At 32.2% G+C, this 26,298-nt stretch overlaps 1 protein-coding gene across 1 annotated transcript; it reads right to left on the bottom strand.

Moving 5' to 3' along the window:
* Positions 1-14,737: 14,737 nt before the first annotated feature.
* LOC149560237 (uncharacterized) lies at positions 14,738-16,494 on the bottom strand. Its single transcript, XM_089823582.1, has 4 exons — positions 16,333-16,494; positions 16,116-16,237; positions 15,209-15,315; positions 14,738-15,084 (listed from the first exon to the last, which is right to left on the bottom strand). The coding sequence occupies exons 1-4, from the start codon at positions 16,370-16,372 to the stop codon at positions 14,937-14,939; spliced, it is 417 nt and encodes a 138-aa protein (XP_089679708.1). The 5' UTR covers positions 16,373-16,494; the 3' UTR covers positions 14,738-14,936.
* Between the last annotated feature and the right edge of the window lie 9,804 nt (positions 16,495-26,298).

The following is a 26,298-nucleotide window of genomic DNA, read 5'->3' as shown; positions in this document are numbered from 1 at the left end:
ACCTTCATTAAAACTTATTTAAATTGCCAATTAATCAATAATTTTAATCTACTTAATGGTTAACCAATTGGAGTACATTTACATTAAGACTAGCTAATTAGTATTTTAGCATAACTGAGTACAAAAGAAATATTAACAATTACAACCAACGTCCTTAATCAAAAATAAGATAACCTTAAACTTTATTTATTTAACTAATTATTCTTTAACAATTTTAAATTCATTTTAAACTAACTAGATATATATATATATATATATATATAAATTAATAATATAATAAAGAAACTAAGATCAGAAATTAAATAACTAACTAATCTAAGACTAAACTTAAAGTTTAAGACTAACCTAACACTAACTCCTAATCTAACTACAACTAAACTACAACTCTTAACACTCTAACATATCTAATAGCATTTAAATAAAACACAACTTAACAAAATTAATAAACTAACTACACATACTATTTACACACTAAAATAAAACTTAAATGAGAACTACCTACAACTAGCTCCCTATTCTAAGCCCCCTACACACCTACTAATTCTACCAACCCCCTAAGCCCACCCTACTCCTAGGCCTGCGTCACCCCACAAGGCCCTCACTTCTCTAGGCCACGCGCTGCCCGAGTCTGACTCGACACGTACTGTCCCAGGCTTGAGTCTGGCCCAAGTGGGAGGTCAGCGCAACTCAAGGCTCGAGGTGGGACATATGCAAGGGTCTGCTTGCTAGCGCTAAACCAAATGAAGTTTAAATGCTTCTCCCAACCACCTGCGCCCATTACCAAAAGATGAGGGGGAGGGATGGGACAAGGGTCAGAATGACATCATCCCACATGATGACCCAATACTTGCAATCCACTCCTTTTTCAAAGAAAACCTTTAAAAAATATACATTTCTAAGGTTGACGCCCAAGGAGGAAAAGTTGGGCATTGATGACATAAAGTTTTTATGGTGAGAAAGGGTATTAAGAATATTAAAGTTATAAAGGTTAATTAACTTATGCATTGTATTAGGTATCCTTAATATATATATATTGTTTTACTTCTAATTTTTAAACACTAATAGATTCTTAGAATATTTTCTGTTGCAAATCAAAGATTATCACATACTCTCATACAAACTCCAGCATCCTGTAGGTGGATTATTTGATAATTTGTCTACTCTCTCTTCAAACTCAATGTATATTTTTCTTTTGCAATTATATTACCACAATAGGTGTATGCATTTTCTTATGAATTTCTAATTCATTATTACCATGAATCCTCAAATGGCCATGCATTTCAATGAAACCACATTACATGAAATAACCATCTACGTTTTCATTTAACTATCTAATAAAACTGATGGATCAACATAATGACTAAACTAGTCATAAGGCATTTGAGACAATAAGAGAGATCAAAATGATAATGCTCCATTCCTTTTGAAAGGAGTATCAAAATACACAAAGTTATTTCTCTATCATGTTTTCAATTGTAGCTTGGATATCTTGACATAATTCTTCCTACATGTTCTTGCAAATTTATTTTCAACACAATCAACCATGAACTAAATCATTTCACACTTGATAAAGACATCATACATTTACATGGATTAGTAATATCTCTCACTACCGTCCATATGAATAGAGGCATCACCATACATCACAAATTTAATCATACATAATTTGAACATCATTGTTGCATCCTATCTTTGATACACATTCATATGACAACATAGAATACGAAAATTTTAAGAGAAGTAAATTTACTCAATCACTTATCTTATTATCAACCTGATTCAAGGCTCAGCCGGGAAAGAATCAGGAATAAAACTCGGCTTCGTTGCCATATATAATAAGGTTTAGCAATACAATTTACAATAGGATCTCAATCCCAATTTTCAATAATTTCATCAAATTTTCTTCATGATCCAAATCAAGGAGTTTGTAATGTCTTCTAAATCTCATTTCAAGAACCGTGGAGGAAACCAATAACTGATCGGGTGACAACCAAGAAGAACCAAAAGAACATCAAGCATGCATAGTCATACATGGTTTACACAATAAGATTCACAGTGAATCAAGACTAGGGAGAGGTGGATTCTTCCAACTGGAGAAGTCAAGCACAACACCAATTTAGATGCCCAATCGGGGCCAATAACCAAGAACTTCCGTTCTTCCATTTAAACTTGCCATACTCATACCAGGCTTGTGCTAACGGGTAGGGGCCCATAACACCCTACCCTTTATCCCTCTTCTCATCCCGAGAAGAGACTCTACATAGGTTGGAGTCCAACTAAACAAACCTCTCCCAAAATTGGTCACTTCTGCCCTCTCCTAGGGTGAGTAATACCAAAACACCCATGCAAGGAAACTCAAAATTTCAAACATAAACAAGAAAGGAAAAAAACCAAAATAAAAAGGTTTACAAAACTTCCCAACATACCCACAACCATACAACAGTAAAACAATAACAAGGTAACAAGAACATGAAACCAATCATAAAAACTGAATAAGGGAAAATGGGAGTTTCCTACCTTCACAAAGAGGTAATGGCAATGAACCAATTTGAGTAGAGTATCCCTCCTTCCTTCAAGCTTCAAGAAATCCTCTCTAAAAAAATAGAGATTGGGTAACCCCCCCACTAGACCAAGGAAGGCCTCTAAATAAGCCTCCAACTCAACCACCCAAAAGGAGCAATAACTATTTCCACCCACTAGCCACACTAGAAACTCCTAACTCAACCTACACCTTGGTTAAACCCTAAAAGGAGGTGGGGTAAGACAACTCATGACAACCACTTGCAATTTTCGCACAAAGGCAAAAAGGGACTTTTTGAGTGCCCTCAAAAGTCAAAGCTAGGGTCTTAGGGGTTGGAAAAGACCCCTAACCCATACCCATACCCTTAGGTTAGAATAAAAACATGTTTTAAAGCCTTAGGGAAGAGGTTAGAGTCAAATAAAAATCTAGAGATAAAATAGGTCTATCTAACAACTCTAACTTGCAATCTAGCCCTAAATCGAATTAGGGATGACTAACCCTCATTAAGAATCTAATAGAAAATTGACACTAACTTGAAACCAAAGGTTAAACAATTAACCCTAACCAGCATACCGAAGCACATAACATTTTACGAGTGTCAAGTGACACTGAAAGAACATAATTACGAACAATAGGGTTTCCAAATTTTAGCACATGGAGATCAGTTTTGTTCCTCCATAGGGTTTCTCGGCTAAATATCTGCACACTCATTGCACACATCAATAGTCCTGAAAATCACATGTATATAAACGTATATGTATCAAAAATTTTCATAAATTAAAACATGCATCAAATAAGAGTTTCTTCATCCTACATAATTCTTAACCATTGAAATATCTTGAATCAAATCTCAATTTTACTGATTTCGTCAACATACATATACATGATCATTAAATGACAATCATCAAATATATCTAGAAATAACATCACACAACATGAAATAATAAAATATGTTCTAAGCATCAGATAATGTCTCGACATCTCGAGTCGCAGATAACAAAAATAGTAGTAATGTATCACTATGCTACGATGGGTCGAGGCGAGGCCTCACAAAAGTTGTGTCACATTCTATGCTTCACCTAGTATAATAAAAATAAATAAATAAATAAATTTGGTAAAATTTTCTATTAGTTAAGGTGGTCAGACATGAGAGTTTTTTTTTCTCGAAAAAGTTTTGGTAGAAAATTCATATTTAATTATTTATTCAGAATAAAAATACTAAAAAATATGCATCACATCTGGGCATGAGTCTACTTTTTATATCTATAATTATATTAAAAAAATGTTATTATTTGATTTTGATTAAGGTGGTTAGATGTACACCTATTTTTTATTTTTGCCCTGAAATTTTTGTGGTATTGCATTAAAATCCAAACTTTTGACCAATCAATTATTTTTTTCTCCTAATAAGGCCTAGTAGTTTAGAAACTACATTCAATTTCCTAAAGATTATTTTCTTACAAATTTTTGATATAAATTCCATAACCACTTTAAAATTATGTGTCAAGTTGACATAACCTTGATTTGTTGATTTTTCACTGCCACTTAAGGCCATAGTTTGGTACACCATGATCTTGCACATACCCAGGCATTTCAAGTAGATTGTGATGCTATTGGTACTGCAATGGAAGCTATTATGAGATAAGAAGGTAGACCTATTATTTAATTTGGTGAGAAGTTGAATGATAAAAAAGGAAAAAATTCTTTTTATGATCATAAATTTTATGTTATAGTTCAAGCATTGAAGAAGTGGAGACATTATCTTCTTCCTAAGGAGTTTGTTTTGTATATTGATCATCAAGCTTTGAAATATTTGAATAATCAAGAAAAATTAAACCAAAGACATTTGAAGTAGGTTGAGTTTTTGTAAAGTTATACATTTGTTTTGAAATATAGGAGTGGAAAGTCTAAAAAAGTTGTAGATGCTCTTAGCGAAAGACAACTTTTGCTAACAAAAATACAGATAGAGGTGGTTGGGTTCAAAGAATTGAGTACTTTGTATCCAAATGATCCTGATTTTGGTGAAGCATGGAATGCATCTACAGAACCTATTACACTTGATAGGACAAAGTGGTTGGATTTCATGACCCAAGATAATATGTTGTTCAAAGGAAGCCAGTTGTGCATTCTCAGAAGTTCAATGAGAGAGAATCTCATCAAGGAAAAGCATAGTGGAGGATTGGTTAGACATTTTGGTAGAGATAAAACCATAGCTTTTGTTGCTGAGAATTGTTACTGGCCACAATTGTAGCAAGATGTGAAGAATTTTGTACAAAGTTGTAGAGTATATCAGATGGCAAAAGGAGTAAAGCATAATACAAGGTTATATCAGCCATTACTTGTACCAGAGTACCTGAGGGAGGATGTTAGCATGAATTTTGTTCTTGGATTACTAAAGACACAATGTGGGCATGATTTTATTTTTGTGGTGGTTGACAAGTTTTCAAAGATGGAAAATTTTATTTCTTGCAAGAAGACTAGTGATGTTGTTCATGTGGCAGAGTTATTTTTTAGAGAAGTGGTGAGACTCCATAGTCTCCCAAAGAGTAGAGTTTCAAATCGAGATACCAAATTTGTTGGGATTTGTGGTGTACATTATGGAAGAATTTGAAGACAAATTTGAAGTTCAGTTCATAAAATCATCCACAGATTGATGGATAAACAAAAGTTGTGAATTGCAGTTTGGGAAACTTGCTGAGATGCTTGGTTGGAGATAAACCAAAAGGATGGGATATGAGTTCACCACAGATGGAATTTGCATATAATAATTTTATCAATAGGAGTACTAGTAAATCACTATTCCAGATTGTATATGGGAGTAGTCCCAGAAATGCTTTTGAATTAAGGTAGTTGGATAAAGGAGAGATAAGTAGTGCTGAAGTAGAATATTTTGCTAAACATTTGAAGAACATCCATGAGGAGGTGAGGAAGCACATCATAAAGATAAATATATAGTATAAGGCTAAGTTAGATGTGAAAAGAAGGTATAAGGAATTTTAGATTGGAGATGAAGTCATGATTCATTTGAGAAAGGAGTGTTTTCCAATGAGTACATATAGCAAGCTAAAGATGATGAAGTTTGAACCGTGCAAGATAGTGAAAAGGCATGATTCTAGAAATGTGCATGAAGTGGAGTTTTCTACTGAATTGAATATTTCACCAGTATTTAATGTTTTAGATTTGACAGAGTATTATGAAGGAGGTGATGGAGATGAAGTTGCATACACACAGTGGAGTATTCTAGTAGCTAGTTTAGCTACAAAGAAGATTGAGAAGATACTAGACAGTCATTTTGGCAAAAGTACTAGGAATATAACTAATGAGGAATATCTGGTCAAAAGGAAAGGGAGGCCAATAAAGGATTATCATGGCTAGCAATAGAGGAGGTTAACCATCTTGGTTTTCCTTTGAACACCTGAGACATGATGGGGTCACTTCTCAAATTACCCTGGGTGTCTGATGTAGGAGCATCTTGAGTGTAAGAGCAATCTTGCATCACCCAAAAATATTTTCTTTTCATTCTTTTCTATTTTAATAAGGACTAGTAGACAGGGTGGTTACTATTAATGGAAACTTGCTATTTTTAGTAAGCTTGTCATATGAGCTCAGAATGTTCTCATTTTCTACAAGTTCAAGTTCATCTTAGAGTTATAAGCCTACCATAAAAATCTCATTACTCTAGCTTAAGTATCAGAGAAGTTATTGTAGATTTTTAGTAGAAACATTTGTAGAAAAATCTTCAGTCTCACCACTGGAGGCCTTAGAGTGCCTGAATGAGGTATGCAAACTCAACAAAAGGGTGCTTGCATGGTTACAGGCCTGCAAATCAGGAGCTGGCATTTCCAAAAAGTGATTATAATAGTCAATCAGAGCAATGGTTCAAGAGTTATGGCCTTCTGAAGTTGGGCTACTTGAAATATCTAAAATAATTGTCAAAGATGTATTTGGCCAACTCTATATGTATTGTTAGGGTTTGTAAACCCTAGGTATTAAGTTTCATTGTCTAGAACCTTCCTGGGCGACATAAAATTGCCTATTTAAGAAAGGCCTGAACATTGTCTAGGACAACTCTGGGTGATAGTTTGCAGCTTGTCTCGCAAAAAACTGTGATGAAGGTGCCCTTGTGGGTTAGCATATTGTACTTATGAATTTTTTAATTCTACATTTGCAGCACAAATAAGAAGTCCATATTTTGTTCTCGCATTTGTTGTTGTTTCTTTGCTTCTATTATGAGTTTATAGTTTTAAGGGAAGCACCCTTCATCAATCTTCTAGAAGATTGTAGACATAAGGCCTAAAAACTAAGATTTGGAGGTCTAATTAAGACCTATAAGGGCTACTAGGTCAATAAGGAAAAATAAGGATATCAGTATGAGAGATAAAAAAAATGTAATGGATTCAAACCACCACTCTAAGCAACCTAAGGTTGTTTGTGACACCTCCACACTCCTGTGAGTTGGTCATGAACTTAGAGGTAAGTGAATGGTGTATTGAGAAATAAGGCACTAGAAAGATAATGAGGGAAAATCTTGGTACAGTAACCTTATAGAAAAGTGGGAATAGATGGAATGATAGCATCTTAATAAGAGTCCATCTAACACTTGACTCTTGTTGTGAGTTCCCTTGAGGGACTGATGAGCTAAGGTGAAAGGTTTGTTCAAGGTGAACCCTATCGTGATCAAATATGAATGAGCTCATTCTTTTAATTTTTCCCATTCCAAAGTTTTAAAAAAATCTTGAAGGCTAAGGGCTTTCCAATTATATTGAAAACTAAGAAACTCTCAACCATCCACAAACATTATCGTAAATATTCAACAAAATGCTAAGTAAGATAGTAAACTAGGACAATTAAAGATAGAATACAATATAGGAAGAAAGGTTTAGAAATACATTGTTCGATCAAGCATTTTACTTCATCTTTATACATGTCAACAGTATAAAGATATGGTGACCATTGAAATCCCTAACATCTCAATTACTTTTCCAATTATTTATAGTAGACAATTTTATTCCAAAGAAAGTCGATAGTTGACACCCTTCCTACCAACACCCATAAATAATTTTTTCATCATTTTTATCCATGCTATCACCTCAAACATCATTTCATTCATCTGTATCCATGTAATCATATCAAACATCATTTCCTTCATCTTTATCTATGCAAGCACTCAAAATTTTAGCCTAATATTGTGATGATCTAAGTTGTATGTTTGGGTTTAAGTTTAGGGACTAGTTTAGATTTGGGTATAGGTTCATGGTTTCGAGCAATAAAAAAATAGTTGTGTTCATGTGGTGGTTAATGAATGGGCATATGCATATGTATGTATGTATATGTCTAGACACACAGACACATGCATTATATATCAAAAAAAATAAGAGAAACAATATTGAGGAGTCGGCTATATTTTCAATTTGGTGTGATATTTTAAATGATGTTTGTGTTGGATTTAGATTAATTCAATTTCTATTGATATTTGGTATCACTTATTTTATTTTATTAATGGTAGGCTTGAATATATGTGTTTGTGTGTGTGTATAAGATCTACCATTTATTTTTTTATATACCTTTTGGCTCCATGAGTTGTGTATCCTAGTAGTCCTTAAGGGTCCATGAGGGGTCCTTGAGGCTCCATGCAAGATCCTTAGTGGTCTTTTTGGGTCCATGGTGGGTTCGAACAGGGTCCACACCGAGGATTGCATGGGTCTATGGTTCCATGGACCCACAGTCTGTAGCATAAACCCTGTCCAAACTCATCTGCGGACTCACCATGAACCCATAGTCTGTGGCACGGACCCTATCTAGACCCGCCACATACCCAAGATGAATGCAAACTTGAGAAGGATCCAATTGGCAAGATCCAAACCATGCAACATAAATTATAATACTAAATGTTACTATTTAAAAGTTTCCAATGCTTTTATTGCATTGTAGAAACCAATTTAATATTAAAAGTTATACATACTTTAGAATAACCTTATTTTACAAACTTTCCATTTTTAGTAAGTGGCTGCCATTACATCTATGGATGCTTTTGGAATAACCTTATTTTATTAACTTTCCATTTGAAGTAAGTGGTTGCTATTACATCTATGGACAAGCCCTACTTTTGGTCCCCAATCATAGCGACATAATGATGAGTAGTATATTTATGTGCAAGTGCTTCCATTTCTTAGAGTAGAGGCCAGGCCTGGAATTTGATGGTCGTATTGGCCACTTTTAAACTTTTTAACCATATATGACATACTAAAAAATTGCAAGACTGTATGAATTGACAAGCTAAAATTTAAGTGGACCATCAATAGGACAAAGAAACGTATTAGTAAACCATGAATACTTGTTATAGACAACTTAGTATTTTATTTAATAATATACATAAATGTGATTTTATAATATGTATAATATATATATACATGATAAATATGTATTATTTTATATTATATACATTTCTATTTTTTGTTTATTTCTATTTAGATATGTTTCTATTTTGATGATTGTATATTTATATTAATTTAGAATCTTTGTTGAAATAAGAATATTATGAATTTTAAAAACTTATTTTTATGTATTTTTGTATGGCAGCATCTATGCAGCCGACTAAATTTCCCTTAATAAATCCTTTTTTATGATTTAATAATTAGTAAAAAAATATTTTGGAAAGGGTTTGTTATTTTTTATTTATTAAACATATTATAATAAAAGTAAATTGATCGGCTAGTTAGTCACTGGCTTTTTATGTTACTTATTACATAATTATATTAATTTATAAATCCCTGAACTTAGAAACTTTTTTTATTTCAGATTTTTGTATCTTTTATAATTTTAAGTTATTCATTAAGAATTTTTCTGTCATGCCCTTGTTCTTGTTTTTATGTCTCAAGACACACACCACTCCACCAAAGTACATGAAGAATGGTTTAGGGATACATTATTCTGTCATGCCCTTGTTCTTGTTTTTATTCAAGTCAATATTGCAAAGAAATGGTCACTATTGGAATCCCTAACATCTCAATTGCTTTTACACTGATTTATACCATACAGTTTTATTTCGAATAAATTTGAAGTTAAAACTTAAAACCCTTCCTGCCAGCACCCATAAACATCCTTTCCATAATTTTGTATCCATGCTTGTTGGTAGTAGTTGGCAGTATTAATTTTTGCCATTACTAGCAGACAGCCAGCCTCCGTCCAGCCCAACTCTTCCGTCCAACACCGTCCACATTAAATCACGTAGCAGACACTCTACCGTTCCAGCCACCCATGTTTTTTTAATATATGTAATATTAATTTAATGTAGTTTAACATGTGTAAAATATGTTGTGTAGAGAGTTCTCATACCCTCTATAAATAGAGGCTTTATGTAATGCATTTGGGTAAGGCAGTAAGACAATGAAATCAGTTTTATTTCTCTTTATTTGTCTCTCTTTGCCTTCAAATTGGTATCAGAGCATGAAGAGCTGGGCCTAGGAGAAAAAGAATTATGTGTTGAAATATATAACTGCTGTAGCAGTGAATGAAGCTTCTTATGTTTTCTTGATTGCAGATCATTATCAGCTTCTAAAGTTGGAGACTAGTGGTTGCCAAGATTGAGAGAAGAGAAGATCTCAGTTTAATGTTTGAAGAAGGTATGAGCTGATTTCTTGGAGTGAAGTCTAATGTTAAAAAAAATTGTTAAAAGGGGAAAATAAGCATTATAATGTTGTTTGTTTAAGCTATATGTCATTGGCTTAGACTTGTTTGGTGGATTTGCTTTGTAAAGCAAAGTTTAAAATTGTAAGGTGCAGTTGTAACTGTGTATTAATATGGCTTCAGGAAGTAGTATAGCTCAACCAAAAATTCCAATATTTTCTGGTAAAAATTATGAATTTTGGGCTATAAAAATGAAGACACTATTTTGTTCTCAAGGCATATGGGATCTTATTGAAAAGGGTTTTATTGAACCACAAGATGAGTCTACATTAACACAAGATGAAAAGGATAAATTACAAGATAACAGGAAAAAAGATGCTAAAGCGTTGTTTCTAATTCAACAATCTTTAGATGAATCAATTTTTCCTAAGGTTTGTGCTGCTAAAAAGTCTAAAATTGCATGGGATATTTTAGAAACAACATATCAAGGGACATCAAAAGTTAAGATTGCTAAATTGCAAACTTTAAGGCGTGATTTTGAAAATTTGTGTATGAAAGATTCAGACTCAGTTGATCAATTTCTAAATCAAGTAATGAATGTGGTTAATCAAATTAGATCATATGGTGATGATTTGACAGATCAAAAAGTTGTTGAAAAGATGCTTCGTTGTTTGCCTAGAAAATTTGATGCCATTGTTGTTGCCATTGAAGAATCTAAAGATTTGACAATACTATCTATTGATGAATTGATGGGCTCACTTTTATCTCATGAATCAAGAATGAACAGAAATAACAATTCTTCTTTGGAGAATGCATTTAGATCGCAGGTATCTTTTGGCAGAGGAAGAGGAAGATCAAACTACAGAGGAAGAGGAAGAGGTAGAAGCATAGATGGACGTGGAAGTCCAAATCAAGAAGAGAGAACAAATCAATCCATTCAGAGTTCTAATAGAGGACGTGGAAGAAGTTCATTCCAACACCCATCATCAAGGTTTGATAAATCTCGAATTCAATGTCATTATTGTAAGAGATTTGGTCATATTGCAAGTGAATGTAGAAAGAAACAAGAGGATATTGAAAAGAATGGTGCTAATTACTCAGATGTATCTAATAACAATTCAGGAAGTTTATTTATAACTTGTAATGTTGCTCAAGAAAGCTCTAGTGATATATGGTTCCTAGATAGTGGATGTAGTAACCATATGACTGGAAATAAAGATTTGTTTGCTAGCTTGGATGATTCTGTAAAATCTGAAGTAAAGCTAGGAAATGATAGTAAAGTCTCTGTAATGGGAAAAGGTGTTATAAATGTCTTGACAAAAAATGGAGGAAAAAGATATATTCCTGATGTGTATTTTGTGCCTGGATTAAAACACAATCTCATGAGTGTTGGTCAACTAGTACAAAAAGGTTACAAAGTTTCTTTTGATAATGATGTTTGCACAATCTTGGATAGAAATCCTAGTGGCAGGTTAATTGCAAGGGTCAACATGACACAAAATCGAATGTTCCCCCTTCAGATTCATTGCATTCAAGGAGGAAAAGAAGTTAGTTTCAAGACAGTATACTCAGATCAGTCGTGGCTATGGCATTTGAGGTATGGTCATCTTCATTTTGATGCTTTAAGCTTATTACAAAAGAGGAATATGGTGAAAGGATTGCCTCAAATATTGAAACCACCAAGTTCATGTGAAAGTTGTATTTTGGCAAAACAACATAGAGAAAGCTTCCCAGTAGGAGGTTCATATAGAGCAAGAGCATCATTGGAATTAGTTCACACTGATATATGTGTACCTATGCAAACTCCATCTTTAGGAGGAAGTATATATTTCCTAACATTTATTGATGATTTTAGTAGGAAGATTTGGATATACTTTCTCAAACAAAAAAGTGAAGCTTTTGAAAAGTTCAAGGATTTCAAAAATTTGGTTGAAAAACAAAGTGGTCACTACATCAAGGTATTGCGATCTGATAGAGGTGGTGAATTCAGTTCTAATGATTTTCTAGAATTTTGCAGATTTCATGGAATTAAGAAGCAGTTTACCACAAGGTACACACCACAACAAAATGGTGTAGCAGAAAGGAAGAATAGAACCATAATGGAAATGGCAAGGAGTATGTTGAAGGCCAAAAATCTATCCAATGAGTTTTGGGCAGAAGCAGTAGCATGTGCTGTATACATTTTGAATAGGAGTCCTACAAAGAGTGTTAAGAACACAATTCCACAAGAAGCATGGAATGGTAAGAAACATACAGTATCCCATTTTAGAGGTTTTGGCTGTATTGCTTATTCATTAGTTCCATCTGAATTGAGAAAGAAATTGGATGATAAAAGTGAAAAATGCATCTTTATTGGCTATAGTGAACAATCAAAGGCTTATAGATTGTATAATCCCATTTCAAAGAAATTGATCATTAGCAGGGATGTTAAATTTGAAGAAGAAGATTCATGGCATGAAAATGATAACAAACAAGTCACAAGAGAAGCACCAATATTACAAGGTGATGATGAATTAAAGGAACATGGGACTCAATCAACACCCAACACTCCACCAAGGAACTTTGTGCAAGGTGCCTCACCTCCAAGTTCAAATGTAAGTGATAAATCTGATTCAACATTCTCAACAACAGGTTACAAAGGTAAGAAGACAAGAAGCTTAAAAGAAATATATGATCAAGAAGAAGAGAATGTAGATATTTACTCAAATTTTGCTTTATTTTCTTGTGATCCATTGTATTTTGATGAAGCAATTAAAGAAGATAAATGGATCAAGGCAATGGATGAAGAAATTGACTCTATTGAAAGAAATAACACATGGGAATTAATGGATTTACCTAAAGGAAAAGAATGTATAGGATTCAAATGGGTTTACAAAACTAAATTTGATGAAAAAGGTGAAATTGTTAAGCACAAGGCAAGACTAGTTGCTAAAGGTTTTTCACAACAATATGGAGTTGATTATAATGAAACATTTGCTCCAGTTGCTAGACTTGACACAGTTCGAACTATTTTAGCAATAGCAGCACAAAATGATTGGAAAGTGTATCAAATGGATGTAAAATCAGCTTTTTTGAATGGTTTTCTTGATGAAGAGGTATATATTAAACAACCACCTGGTTATGAGGTTAGTGGGCATGAAAACAAGGTATATAAACTAAACAAGGCACTTTATGGTTTGAAACAAGCTCCTAGGGCTTGGTATAAGAGGATTGATTCATACATGATAAGTAATCAATTCAATAGAAGTAACAATGAGCCCACGTTATATGTTAAGACTAATAAGGAAGGTCAGATTTTGATTGTATGCTTGTATGTTGATGACTTAATATTCACTGGAAATCTATCAGTAGACATGTTCAAGTCAGAAATGATGAAAGAATTTGAAATGACAGATTTGGGGTTGATGAGATATTTCTTAGGTATTGAAGTTATTCAATGTGACAAAGGTATCTTCATTTGTCAATCCAAGTATATAAAGGATGTTTTAAAGAGATTTAAAATGATGAATTGCAATCCAGTGTCAACTCCAGTTGCAACAGGAACAAAACTTAGCAAGGAAGAAAAGGGCTCAAATGTTGATCCAACTATGTTTAAAAGACTTGTTGGAAGTTTAATGTATATGACAGCTACAAGGCCAGACATCATGTATAGTGTCAGTTTAATCTCAAGGTTCATGGAATCACCACAAAATTCTCATTGGCAAGTTGGAAAAAGGATATTGAGATATATTGCAGGAACAATGGGATATGGAATTCTATATTCCAAAGCTAACAATTTTGGTTTGATTGGTTATACTGACAGTGATTTTGCAGGTAGCATTGATGACAGGAAGAGCACTTCTGGATATATCTTTCACCTTGGATCAGGAGCTACATCATGGGCATCAAAAAAGCAACCTATAGTGACAATCTCATCAGCTGAAGCAGAATATGTAGCTGCCACTTCCACAGCATGTCAAGCAGTATGGATGCGTCGAATTTTGTTCGATCTTCACCATCATCAGGAGGAACCAACACCAATTCTTTGTGATAACAAATCAACAATAGCATTATCTAAAAATCATGTATTTCATAAGAGGAGCAAACATATTGATACAAGGTATCACTTCATCAGAGAATTGGTCAATAATGGAGAAATTCACTTTGAGTTCTGCAAATCTGAAGATCAATTGGCAGATATATTCACTAAGCCATTACCAAAGAATAACTTTGAATATCTGCGAGAGAAATTGGGTATTACTGATGCAAAATTTGTTAATGAAAAAAATTAAGGGGGAGTGTTGGTAGTAGTTGGCAGCATTAATTTTTGCCATTACTAGCAGATAGCCAGCCTCCGTCCAGCCCAACTCTGCCGTCCAACACCGTCCACATTAAATCACATAGCAGACACTCTGCCGTTCCAGCCACCCACGTTTTTTTAATATATGTAATATTATATTTAATGTAGTTTAACATGTGTAAAATATGTTGTGTAGAGAGTTCTCATACCCTCTATAAATAGAGGCCTTATGTAATGCATTTGGGTAAGGCAGTAAGACAATGAAATCAGTTTTATTTCTCTTTATTTGTCTCTCTTTGCCTTCAATGCTGTCACCTCAAATTACCATTTTCTTCATCTTTATCCATGCAAACACACAAAACTGTAGCCCAATACAGTTCAAATACTAATTGCTACCACAATGCTTTACCAACTTCACAATATCTATCTTGACTGCCATGTAGAAACCAATCTGCTATTTACATTTATACATCTCTTATGAAGTTTGTATATACAAAGTTCTCGTCTTGTCTAAGTCGATGCCATTACATCTATGGACAAGCCCTTCTTTTGGCCCCCAATCATAGCAACATGATGCTGAGCAGCATATTTCTGTGTAGCTCCTTCCATTTCTGACTGTGGAGGTTCGTTCAAAAATGCCGAGTTGCTTTGTGTCCACCTGAATAAATGAAACAAAAAAGCACAATTATAAATAATTAAAGTTCAATGATAAATAATTAGATGATATATTAAAGTCCAAGAACTCAACAAAAGTATCTGGATTTTAAGAGAAGATAAAATACCAAGTCAGCTTCTTATTCCTCAATGACTCCTCATTTTTCACAAACTGGGCATCTTCATTTTCTCCATCTGAGAACGTGTGGTTGCCACTGACCACAATTTTACTTAACTGAAATACCCCAAACAATCAGCAGTTAGACAACCAATACTATTCAAAAGAGAGAAATATTGAAATACAATTTTGTAAATTTATGGAAGGAAAGAAGTATTATTTAAGTTAGAAGTATTGACACATCTACATCATGTAAATTCCACTTATTCAGCATGTGGATTCTTGGTATTCTAACAGCAGTAATTCTCTAAGGAAGAGCCTAGACTTAATAAGAAAATCTAGAATATTTCATGCTAGAATCTAATAATAATTTCTTTCAATTCAATTAGGCGATATCAAAATAGATGGGAAGTTATGTACCCACCAAATCAAATCAAATCTAACATAGAGGATTAAAATCATCTATATTGTATTAGTTATTAAAAAGTAAGATTGAGGCACTCGATTCAGTATGTTTACCTCATCTAGCTGCAGAGGGACATAGAAAGACAATTTGTCTACTTTAATAAGAAGACTTCATTCATATCTTTTGAAAACATCACACTACCAAGCACTGTAGCTCAATATCCATCTACGATATAGATATTTTTATAAATCTAGATTTATCAACCTTCTTTATCAAAAAATAAAAATACAACTAGATTTGTAAACCTTCTTTATCCAAATACGTACAAGAAGACAAGGCCATTAAATCAGCTTGTGAACTAGTGAAGAAAAACACAACTCTAAAGCATGCTTAATCAATTGAAGTAGTTTTTGCCAATTCATTGAAGTTTTCCTTAAGTTAATAGAAATATTGAAATGTATTTCGAAGAAAAAAGAGGATCAAGTCTTTTTCCAAGCAAACAAATAGATACCAGAGTATCATCTTCCAAAATTGTTGAGGCTTCCTTCAAATGCTCCTCTTCAACCTCCCTCTTGATCTTCCAAAAGCTATCTATCTCTTCATTAGTAAAAGACTTTCTTTTCTCAATCCCACCTGTTCCCAAATATGCCCAAACTCATCAAACCCACATCAAAAAAGAATGCTAAAGCTAATGTACTAAATTGAACAGTTATGCCATGATACTTTACCGGATCTAGGAGAATCCCACCCTGGCATCAAAGAACCCATGAACTCTATCTTCTTCTGCTCACAACTTAGTTCACAAAACTATGATAGCAAGTAAATGTCAAATATCTTTCTTAATAGTGTTTGACATAAGAGTTGAATTCAATATATAAAGAATCCACCGACATATGTTTACTACTTGTTAGACCATACTGCCCTGATTTTCACTATAACAAGCCCACGGATTTCTGCTATGCTGGAAGCCATTGTTTTCCATAAATCTTTATCTTTTGGACAGATGGAAACTCGTGATGTGTAGGAGTCATTATCAGAATTGGATTATGATGAAAGATTCCGGCAATGGCACTTGCTTTAAAGATCATTTATTACAACAACATTCAATTAAAATATTCAAACTTTAGTAGAAAGTCTGAGATGATATTTGTTCTGTCAGGATAAGGAAGTCTGACAAGCCTGACTGTATTTTACTCATTAGATTGTTGCTTCTCTTTAAATATTGGAACACACTCTGTGGAGTCTTATTTAAAGATTCTTCTTTTCTATTCAGTCTATTCAGAACCATCTTCACCAACAATTTATACTTACCAAATCTTCAACTCCAATTAATTCATTCAAAAGCATTCAACGTTACCTGTACATAATCTAAAATTAATTTAAAAAATAAATTAAAATTTAAAATAATCATTTTAAAGTCTCTTCAATTTAAATATATTCAATTCTTCTAACCCCCTGGACTTTTTAGGATGAGATTCTATCGTTTACCTTTATGAATTACTCTACATTATATAAACTATTCCAAAATCATAAATTGGAAAATTGTAATTACTCATGCTGGCATCAGTATTTCTTTTCTTTCCACGTAAGTTGAGTGTAAAGTAGGTCAGCAGCATTAATATTTGTCTCGTTGACATCATTGTGATTATCCCTTGTAAGCAGAGACAGAGACAGACGTAAACGTAAATCTCTATCCAAATTGACGCAATTGAAACAAAGTTTGATTGGGATTCCCATTTTTAGTTCCTGACGTAAAGGCTGAGAACTATAGGCATTGACTCAGCTTAATTAATTATTGATAATCAGATACAAATCAGATTTTAGATATTTTTATATATGTTTTTTATTGAAGTAGAGTTGCAATTTTTTAATAAAATATATTGAAAATGTCAATTTTTGTGTAATTTGAGCGATATGAATGCCTTTCTAAAAGTAGACATTATGTGAAATTGAATTATGTACAATTTTTTTCCCTTATTCAATTGAAAAAAACAAACTTACATTCTAAATTTTATATATATATCTTTTATTTATTTATTATTATTTATATAATAAATTGAGTGATAGATTTTAACATAAAATATTAAATTAAATAAATAACATTAAATTCACAAATATATTAAATTAATAATAATAATCATAATAATTTTATCATATTAACATTTAATAATACAATTATTTATAATAAGATGACTTAAAAGTTTTAAGCATCATTAATTAAATAAATAATAAAATTATGAATTTGATCATAAACTCATGGTTTCAACGACGTCATTGTGATTATCCCTCGTAAGCAGACACAGAGACGGACGTAAATGTAAATCTCTATCCAAATTGACGCAAGGCAACTATAGGCATCGACTCAGCTTAATTAGTTATTAATAATCAGATTTTTACGAATCAGATTTTAGATATTTTTTATATTTCAATGTTTTTTTATTTTGATTGAAGTAGAGTTGCAATTTTTTAAATAAAATATATTGAAAATGTCATTTTTCTGTAATTTGAGTGATATGGACACTTTTCTAGAAGTACACATTATGTAAAATTGAATTATTTACAAATTTCTTTCTTATTCAATTGAAAAAACTATTTATTAAAAAAAAAAAAAAAAAACTTACATTCTAAGTTATATATATATATATATATATATATATATATATATTGCATGATAAATGTTAACATAAAATATTAAATAAAATAAATAACATTAAATTTACAAATATATTAAATTATTATTAATAATAATTATAATAATTTAATCATATTAACATTTAATTAAGTCGAGAGGCTTTCTATACTGGAAGCATTCATAAATGTAAACTTTTGCTACTTTTTAAAAAAATTGATGTTCATTGAAGAGTCATATATTTTATAATTATTTTTACATCTATTCATTGCAAATGTTATAGCAAAGATTAAAGAGCCACCTGATACAAACAATAACACCTGTGCTTTAAGAATTTTTATTAATATTTAATGAGAATGGAGGAGAGTGGATGGAGTAGTAGATTAAGTTCATTCATAACCAGTGCCTCTAAAAATGATGAATGGAGAGTATTATTCAGCTTAGCAACAAATTTCATTACATATTTTGGACAAAGATATCCTTCTTGAGACACCTAAGGATATCTCTCAAATTATATATATATATATATAGGCTAGTAATACAGTTATTTATAATACGATGACTTATAAGTTTTAAGCATCATTAATTAAATAAATAACATTAAATACTTAATTTTAAAACCATTAATAATTTAATCACAATTAACATTGAATAACAAATAATAAAATTATGAATTTAATCATAAACTCATGCTTTCACTTGGAACTTTTATTGTGAGATGTATTTGAATGCTTAAAAAAACACTCTTCTTGCGAGATTGGCATAGGAACCAACACAACTCCTCCATTGTCACCATGCTCACCAATGTTGGCGATTGTTTGTGACTATTATTCCTCTATTGTTTCAGCCATTGCATCTATTGTCATACCACTTCTTTTTTCACTCTGCAATTACTTTTCAGTTTATGATTATGTAGGTTTTTTCACTCCTTTAAAGTTCTTGCTTTCTATAAAATACCTTCCACCATAACGCTAAGGTTATATGTCCATCCTTTTAGTCTACTTTAGGTTTACCAATCTTCCTTTTTTACAATTTTGAGTGTCATTGAATCCACTCTTTTATAGCTTTTATTTTATTTTTAATTAATTAATTTTAATGATAAATTAATTTTAATTCCCTATACGTTGCTTATTCATGTGTTTCCCTAGGTTTTCTAGCACACAGAATGTTTGCAGTCAAATAGCACCAAGAGAATCTTTACTAATAATTACATTTTAAGTTTTTTTCCTCACACAGTTTGAATGTTTTGCTTACAAAACTAAGATTTAAGATTTGTTGGTGGAAATGAAAGCACTCCACTATCTTAAAGAAGAAAATAAAAGTAACTTACCTATATTGTTTTTTCATAGTGTTAAAAAATTAATCGTATTACTATGCTTATGTAGTCTCTTTATATCTATTTTTGAGATGCACACTAATAAGATAAAAAAAAACCCATTCGTACAACCCAATCCTTAGGGTTCAAAATTGGAAGGGAAGGTTTTGGAGCTCTAAACTTAGTGGAAGTGGAAAATCACAGTTTGTTTTTTTGTTTTTCTTAATTTATTTTTATACACCCATAGGAGGTTAGAATTTATAGAATTGACATTGTTTAGAAGTAATCTTTCTGCATATCTTGCAATCGTAGGAATCCATATGGTCATGTTTTGTTCCGATGTAATGTCAAATAGCTCACATGCCTTGTGATGCTTCCCCACTTTACTTACCTATCAACCAGTGCATTTGCAACAATAACAGATTACAAGACCCTATTTTTCATTATGTTTTGATGGATTCCCATACTGTTTTGTAGCACTATAATTTTGGTACAAGCTTGGAAGATGTAGAGAAAGCTTGTGGAATTTGATTGTATGCTTGCAATTTGCAAAGTTTCATATTCAGAAGTTTCATATCAAGGTAAAAGAGGATGTATTGTGTTATTTGTATCATGGCTACAAAATCAACATGTAGGAATAGTCATTGGGTCCAATCCTACTCAACTGGGTCATTGTGGACTTCAAAAAACATCTGATTAATCATACAAGAGAAGATTCCTTCATGTGTCATGAATCAACACTAAAAAGTCTGAAAAAGTCCAATGAAACTAAGATAAAAAACTATGAAATCTTTCCCACGTCAATGAGTAAAAAGCACAAACCTATGTCACCCTTTTATAAAGGAAAAGGCTAACAAAAGTATAACTATTCACCTTTAATGACATAAAATTGGTATTATTATTTTGAATTTGAAAATGAAGTAAACTAATGAAATGTGTAGAAATGGATGAAGTTTAAGATTATAATTTTTAATAATTATTTGGAACAAGAATTGATACATTTTCCTAATTTTTATACATGATTTTTTTAGCTGTTGAAAAAAAATGAAAATTAGGGGTCTAGTTCCCACCACAAAATTATATGGAAATCAAATTATTTAACTTTGATCTCAAACTATGTTATAGATAACATACATAGCTAGAATATTCAAAAATAAAATTTGGCTTTAGACCTATATTTTCTCTTTTATAATGATTCAAATTTCAACTCACCTGAAATCGATAGTTTTCATCTCCCACCACATTTTTCAAAATAAATCTATTCTAACTAGGATAAAAATTATATATTTTAGAAGAGGACTCCCTCCTCTAGAATGTCATATAATTTTAAAATATTTTTTATATGATTTAATATTGTTTCTTTGTCAAAATCAACATCTTTTCGACTATTAAAATATGTGCTTGTATAATTTTTAAATTACAATATACTATATCTAATTAAAACACTATAAAATCTATATGAGAATGTTCTTGACTCTGAGCTCTATAAAATGGTGTTTATATGTTATTAAGAAAATATCATAAAAAATAGTAAGATTTATTGAAATGCCACTTTTCTAAAATAATTTTTTTTTTTTAGTAATTGGATATAAACTAGTACAAAACATGCATTTAATAGATATTTCTGATTGGAAAGTGTGATACCATATCTAACTTAGCTAGAATGAATTTATCTAGATCATATGTTTGAACAAAATTGATTTTTAGATATAAATACTCAAATTCCACCGATCTGATAAGTTAGTCTGAAATGTGACACAACTTTGTACTTTTACCTTTCTACAATTTAAATTAACTTCATTTCATTAGCTAATTCTTTGTCATGGGGATTTAAAACTCCTAAGAACTACTCTTCAAGTGGAGGTGGTAAAGTATGGGTTTAAAATTGTTATCTCGTTTAAGTTCCTATTCAATTAGAGAAGCACATTTCCCACTTGCAGCAAGATTTTCATTCTAGGCTACTAATAATGCTGCTCTTTCTTCTACCAAACACATGGCAGTAGAAAATGGAGCAGACCAATCCCTTTTATCTTCATGGATTCTGCCTTCAATAGTAGACTCGAGCCTTCCTTGAGAAGTTCATGATTATTCATAATCTGACTTAAAGAACATAGAGGAGGGAAAAGCATAATTGTTTCTTTTTATTTCACCTTTTGAAAAGAACTATTGTGTATTATCAATGAACATGCCATAAAAGAACTTCCCCATCTTAAGGAAAGCACAAAAGTCATCCAAATCCAATTTACCTTATGTAATTTCTCCTTCCCTTGAGGGATGCTATCATGGATATGATTTTAGCATCTTATAAAAAGCTTACCTCCAATGGTATGAGACCTTCATTCCCCAAATCAATTCTTTGCTTTAATCTACCATCAGGCCAGCTATAAAGAAACAATTGCTTTCCATATAGTTCATCTAAAATATTCTTACAGAGAGCTCCTCCTCTAATTGATAGAAATTAGAGTAGATTGTCTTGCACCATTCAAATTCCTTCACCACTTCTCTCATTCTGGGTCTTTCAGTGGCCATTTCCTCAACACATCCCAAGGCCATTATTAAGAACTCACCAAATCCTTTACAATTCTCTTTTCTCAATAAATGGTCAATTAACTCCTCTTGCAAATATTCTATACCCCTACTTTCCAAGGCTCCCTTAACAAGTCAAACTATGTATTTTTCCCTCCTTTAATGGGGAGGCATGTTGTAATCAACTCTAGCAAAACAATATCGAAATGGTACACATTTCTTTTCTCACTGAGTTGTTGGATCACATAGTATTCTAGATCCAAGTAACCCTACACAAAATTTAACTCCACATATTAGTGATAGTCTTCAAATCAAGGTTGTGTGACCAATGCTTATGATACTACTCAAGGATAAACAAGATTCAATGGGGAGTTGTACTCTCTAGGATAGTTGTTTGGGTAGATTTGTTCCTATTGTAGGATTTTTGTTCTATAGCCCATAGGAGACAGAGTTAAGAGATTTTCCTATTTACTATAAGCTAATACTTGTATAGCTCCATTCACTAATTTTTTCTATCTTACCATCAAGATGCACCATGATTTCAATTTTTGGATGCTAAATAACTGAAGTTTTTACTTCTTATTAATGAGTACTACAGTGAAACTTAATTGAGGCAATGCAACAATGAACATATTATAATTGATCCTTATCAATGAGAAGTCAAACTTGAGTTTAGCATACAACCATTAGATGCATGGTGCATTGATGACTACATAGTTATTTCCTCACTAATTTTGGCTATCTAGCAATCATGATGCACCATCATATCAACTGTTGAGTACTACATAATAGAAATTTTGACTACTCGTTGATAAGGACTCTTGTTAAATATATTTAAAGCAATGATATGGTGAACAGACTATAAATTATTTTCCTTTGTGAGATGTCAATAACTATAAACATACTTCAAAACATAATCAACATTCATTGAAATCCCCATTTCAAAACACAATCCAACATTCACTTAAAATTAAAACATCCCCTAAAAATATTAGAGCTGTATATTAACATATCCTTTCCTAAGCCAATTGCATTACTCTTAGAGAAATTATTTGTAGCCGTTTTTACTTCTGGGAAAGAAAACCATCTGGCACCTTTTAATTTAGGGTCCTTTCCACTATCCTTGCTACCAGCTCCCCACAAGGATACACCAATTCAAATTGAAGTTGTAAGAAAATGAACAATACATTTTGTGTATAGCTATAGGTTATTTTAATCTTCAAGGGTTCTAATTATAAATACACTTCAAAGAACGGAATGAGAATGAAACCCAGTAATACCTTTTTTGAAATTGGGCTAGTCATGGTCTAGGATTGAGCCAAACCCAATCACATTAATAAATTCTCCAGTAGAGATTACACAATAATCTACTTCTAATTGTAGGAGAATGTATGTTTATACAAGAAAATTAAGGGGAAAGAGTGAGAACCCTACTGAATGGGTTTGTGGATTTGGCCAATTATATTTCACAAAACTAATTTATAATATCTATTTTGCTAAAAAAAATTACAACTTCAGTTTATCCAATATCAAATATGATATTATTAAAATATTTGATGAAGTTTGATTGGATATAATAACATACTTTCATCACTTGTTAAAACTTGCTCGAGCCATATACAATTAATTGAATTTGTTATTTGACTATTGCAAATTTATATTGAATCTTTCAAGGGTAGAAATTGTTGAAAATATGTACCTTTATGCTGCTACAAATTTATACTGCTCTAGTTATAAGTATACTTGAATTTTCTTATTAACTATGAAACATGATCTGATGTTAGTACGAGAAAGGTTGGTGCCAAATTATTATTGACAATGATATTCTATGTTTTTTTGTGCGTGTTACTATATATTATCTCATTTTGTGTGATGTTGCACAATCTTGTGAAAACTAGATAACTAATTTTACAAGGTATGAACATTTATGTTCATTACATAGAATAACTTGATAAAACTAGAAACATTGTTATTAGTCATGGATTATTTGGTCTTTGGGGGGACATATTTTGTATTAAATGGTTGGAAAAATGACTAAATATTGAAATGTGTATTTGGTCTTCAACAAGAAAAAGTAAGTACTTACATTTCAATAAAAAATTGCAAACATGACATATTCTATCTTACTCCATGATGAAAATCTACTTCATGGACATTTTGAACTGCTAGTATTAAAAAAAAAAAAAACTAATCCAATTGCACCTATACTTTCCTTCTCAAAAAAATGAAAACCAAATTTCAACAAATGATTATAAAAAAGATAGCTCAAAAGATGCAATGTCCACTTTGTGCCACAAAACATTATCAATAACTAAATGTGGCGATAGCCTTTTCTATAGTATTTAGAACTATTTTGACAAAAAATGAATATGATGGCCATGCTCTCTAAATGTATACACATGGATCAATCCCTTTCTAATGTAGTTTTATGTAAGAAAAAAGTAGCAATGACCTACCTTCAAACTTGTCTCAAAACTGAATCACTTGCTCATTACAATGTGATGAGTTGGCAAACATTTATTGCTAGAATAGGTGAACCATATATAGAAAGTAAAATAGAAGAACATGAATTTTGTTTCAATTGGATATCTTATATTTTGCATGTAAGTATACAACTATTGACAACAAAAAATAATATGGTCATAATTGAATATTGCATTAGCAAAAAGCCAACTAAGGTGTTCAAAATCATGTGTTGCAAAGTGAATGACACACATACACATTACACACCATTTGGAGTGGACATTATAATGTCACATGATGTTTTCAAAAAATCACAAATAATACCAAATTCAAAGCATAAAAGAAACATAAATTTATGTAGAACAAAGCAGTCCATTCGTAATAATGAAGGTGATATTGAACAAACACAAATCGTACCAAATTTGAATTACAAGAACACAAATTTGCACAAAATAAAACAAACCATCAAAATTGTAAGAATTTGGCTTAGGCCAAAATTCACCCAAGACCAAGGAACTCAAACACAAGCATACAATAGAACAAAATAGAGAGAGTATGATTAGAATGCCAATATTCATTCAATATGCCAACTTGAGAGTCCACTAGGAGTGCCTGTATATAAAGGCCTCTAAAGAGTTTCTAGAATGCATAGAAGTCAGAATCATGATAAGTCATACAACCAGGAACATGTCCACTAGATATGGGCTATCCTCCATTAAGCATGAAATTAAGTGTGATGATGTGAGGATAAGCCTACAATGGTGTAGCATGCAAATCAGTGGTGTAGACAACATGTGTTAAATTAGGAGTACAAATAACAGTTTTGTCATCATGACAACTCAATGAATGATGCAAACTCCTATGTTGTAGGCACCATGTGCATAATTAGAGTTGTGTACATCTATGAGAGTACAAAAACTCCTAAGTGTCTCACCTAAATACATAATAAAATAAATCAAAATAATTAAATAATGCATTAACCTAAGTAAACTTAAGTAAGTGTAATAAGTAAATACTTGTTTACACCACCCCCCCCCCCCCCCCCTTAAGTGCAACTTAGGGGAATGCCCTTAAGCTTATGAAATCTAGGATGCAGAATGAGTCCTAGCTACTAAGTCATGTTAGGTACCCATGTACATAATGCAAATGAAATCTCTCATAAAGTGGAGAAAGAGGGAAAACCTCATGGGAAAAACCCTCCCCCAAAAAGAGAGATGATAAGAGATGCATGGATGGATGGAGTAATCAAGACACCCCCATTATGACATAAATCCAGTATATACATAAGAGAATAATGAGAGGAGGAAGAGAGATAGGATAGGCTCTCCCCCCCCCAAAGAAGAATGCCTACCAGTGACTGCTCCTATGAAGCAGTTGATCCAAGATTGAAAAAAGGTGTTCCTCCCCTTAGGAAGAAATAATGCCAAAGGTACAAATGAGATGCTTCCACTGTGTGTGGAAAGAATCCTATGGATAAGTGATGTCCCTAAAACCTACTCAACTAGCTGAAGAACCTATCTCAAAGAACTATTTGTCTCTGCGACTGATGAAGAACCCTACTACAACTACTGATCATAAGTATCCACAATCACTATGGTGATGTATGCATGTGGACTAAATTGATGTAGTGAGCTCTCATTGCAACTTTCAATAGAACTCCATGTGTCTGAAGCTGTTGAAGCACTATTGCTAGTGTCACTATCAATTTCCACACTGTATGATGTGCGAAGAGGAGTAGAGGACAAGCTTGGTGAACTTTAA

Source organism: Cupressus sempervirens, chromosome 4 (genome assembly GCF_028749045.1).
Source record: "Cupressus sempervirens isolate cs-2001-9-10 chromosome 4, ASM2874904v1, whole genome shotgun sequence".
NCBI lineage: Eukaryota > Viridiplantae > Streptophyta > Pinopsida > Cupressales > Cupressaceae > Cupressus > Cupressus sempervirens.
The sequence above is the reverse complement of the archived record's forward strand: the minus strand, read 5'-3'. Positions and strand labels throughout refer to the sequence as shown.

Excerpts from the sequence above, each read along its gene's own strand:
- LOC149560237 (XM_089823582.1), bottom strand. The coding sequence starts at position 16,372 with ATGGGTTCTTTGATGCCAGGGTGGGATTCTCCTAGATCCG. Across the intron at positions 16,238-16,332 it reads GTGGGATTCTCCTAGATCCG|GTGGGATTGAGAAAAGAAAG; the intron begins GTAAAGTATCAT and ends ATTTGGGAACAG. Across the intron at positions 15,085-15,208 it reads AGGAATAAGAAGCTGACTTG|GTGGACACAAAGCAACTCGG; the intron begins GTATTTTATCTT and ends TCATTTATTCAG.